The sequence below is a fragment of the Penaeus vannamei genome, chromosome 18 (genome assembly GCF_042767895.1).
Source record: "Penaeus vannamei isolate JL-2024 chromosome 18, ASM4276789v1, whole genome shotgun sequence".
NCBI lineage: Eukaryota > Metazoa > Arthropoda > Malacostraca > Decapoda > Penaeidae > Penaeus > Penaeus vannamei.
This window is the reverse complement of record NC_091566.1, coordinates 10,141,212-10,143,711: the sequence shown is the minus strand read 5'-3', so window position 1 is coordinate 10,143,711 and position 2,500 is coordinate 10,141,212. Positions and strand designations below refer to the sequence as shown.

General features: G+C 41.4%; 1 protein-coding gene across 1 annotated transcript in view; it reads right to left on the bottom strand.

The window, feature by feature from the left end:
* LOC113800400 (glucose dehydrogenase [FAD, quinone]) overlaps nt 1-2,500 on the bottom strand; it is a 109,732-nt gene that overhangs the window by 9,781 nt on the left and 97,451 nt on the right. The window contains exon 8 of the mRNA XM_070132863.1: nt 1,773-1,936. Within this exon, the coding sequence (XP_069988964.1) occupies nt 1,773-1,936 (164 nt within the window). The remainder of the gene's footprint in view (nt 1-1,772; nt 1,937-2,500) is intronic.

The following is a 2,500-nucleotide window of genomic DNA, read 5'->3' as shown; positions in this document are numbered from 1 at the left end:
AAGAAGTGAGCTGAAGGGGCCACCGACCCATGGCTAAAGCCCCGAGCACCGTTCCCTCCGCGGCCCTCCCTCCCTCCCTCCTGTCCCGTCGAGCTTCTGAGGTCGAGCGTCAGTCCCCGAGGGTGGCCTACCTTCCACCATCACGCGAATATCCTGTCCTTCGGGGTCGGTGTAGTAGTTGTGAACAATGATAGGTTTGTGGAAGGGACTGCTGCTCCGGAGGGCCACGTAGCCGCGACTCTTGGGCCTCAGCAGAGTCGGGAGGACGCTCCAGCAGTCGCGGAAGGAGAGATATTTGTACATCCCCTGCCATGTCTGTCAGGAGCAGTCAGTCACCACGTCAAGGTGGTCGTGAGTCACAAGGTCGAGCAAGGGAAACGAACCCGGAGAGATTGGCGCGAAGAAAAGGAGTCAAAAATACATTTCACTTTGGTATTGAATAAAAGAGTGATGAGAAATATGTCTGTTTATGATAATCAAAAATTACTTTTTAAATCATTATTTCAATTTTTTGGCATTGCAAGTTGACCATTTAACAACAACAAAATCACTCTAAAAATTAAGACAAAAGAGAATGTCTCATGACATCTAATTAAAACTAAAATTGATCTAATATTTAACAAACTTGAGACCTCTCAGAGAAAAAAAAATTAAAACATACATTCTTTAGAACAACAAAAAAGCTTTCTAAATAAAAGCAAATGTATATATAGAGAGACAATTAGATTGAAAAAGAAAACAGTCACTTGGCGGATTCGTCGAGGAAAACTTGGGTCAGGACGTCTCGAGAACACATGCAAAACAAGGTCATAAGAAAGCAATAATAACGTCAATAATAATTAGTGTTGTAAAAAATAATGAAAAAAAAATATTGGTAATAATAATGATAGCAATTGTCGATAACAAGCAGTATTATGAGAATGATGAAAAAGATTGTAATAATATTGAAAAAATATAGCGGCGTTATTGCTAATGATACAAATAATAATAATAATTATGATAACAACAATGATAATAATAAAGGCAATGGTAATAATAATAGTAATAATAAAACTGATAATGATAATGACAATAATAATAATAAAGATAATAATAAAAATACTAATATTAATACTAACACTACTAATGATAATGAAAATCATGGTATTACTACTACTACTACTACTACGACTACTACTACTATTGCTAACAATGATAATAATGATTATAACAATAAGGACAAGAATTAAAATGATAAGGATGATAAGATTCCCTATATTTATCATCTAACTGAAATGATGTAAAAACAACCAAAGAAAATAATAAATACAAAGTAAAAAATAAACCTTAAAAATGACAATAAAGGGAAATAAAAGAAATGAGAATTAAAAATGTATAGCTATGAATAAATGAATAGATAGACTGATAAATGAATATATATATAAATAAGTAGAGAAAAAATATAATCAAACAAAAAACCTATAAATAGATAAAAAGCTAACAAACAAACTATTAAATACAAAGAAAATGGCTCTCTTTACTTTAAACTTTTTACTTTAAATAAATCTAGACATATAATTAAGTAGAAATAAAAAAATCAATCCAGTAAACAATTAAAACAACCAAACAAAAACAAACAAACAATCAAAACAAACAAACAATAAAAAACAACCAAACAAAAACAAATAACCAAATAAAAAAAAACAATAACCAAACAACCCAACCATCAAAACAAAGCAAAAAAACAAAAAACTAAAAAACACCAGGCCACAAATCCCTCGCCGGCAACCCACCTTCTCCGAGAGTCCGTGGACCTTCCTGATCTGCCTCCCGCCGTCGGACGCCGGAGAGCCCGAGATGAAGTGGAACTCGATGTCCGGCCAGTCGTCGGTGTAGTTGGTGAACTTGGTCTTGACGAAGGCGATGCCCTCAACGCCGCCGAGGACAGTGAGGGGACCTGTGGGTGGGGAGAGGGGAGAGTGAGAGAGGTGGGAGGGAGGGGGGTGAGAGGGGAGAGTGAGAGAGGTGGAGGGAGGGGGTGAGAGGGGAGAATGAGGGTGGGAGGGAGGGGGTGAGAGGGAGAATGAGAGAGGTGGGAGGGAGGGGGTGAGAGGGGAGAATGAGAGGTGGAGGGAGGGGAGAGAGGAGAATGAGAGAGGTGAGGAGGGGGAGAGGGGAGAATGAGAGAGGTGGGAGGGAGGGAGGGGGTGAGAGGGGAGAATGAGAGAGGTGAGAGGGGAGAATGAGAGAGGTGGGAGGGAGGGGGTGAGAGGGGAGAATGAGAGAGGTGGAGGGAGGGGGTGAGGGAGAATGAGAGAGGTGGGAGGAGGGTGGGGAGAGGGGAGAGTGAGAGAGGTGGAGGGAGAGGGGTGAGAGGGGAGAATGAGAGAGGTGGGAGGGGGGAGAGATGAGAGGGGAGAATGAGAGAGGTGGGAGGGAGGGGGGTGAGAGGGGGAGATTGAGAGAGGTGGGAGGGGAGATGAGAGGGGAGAATGAGAGAGGTGGGAGGGAGGGGAGGGGT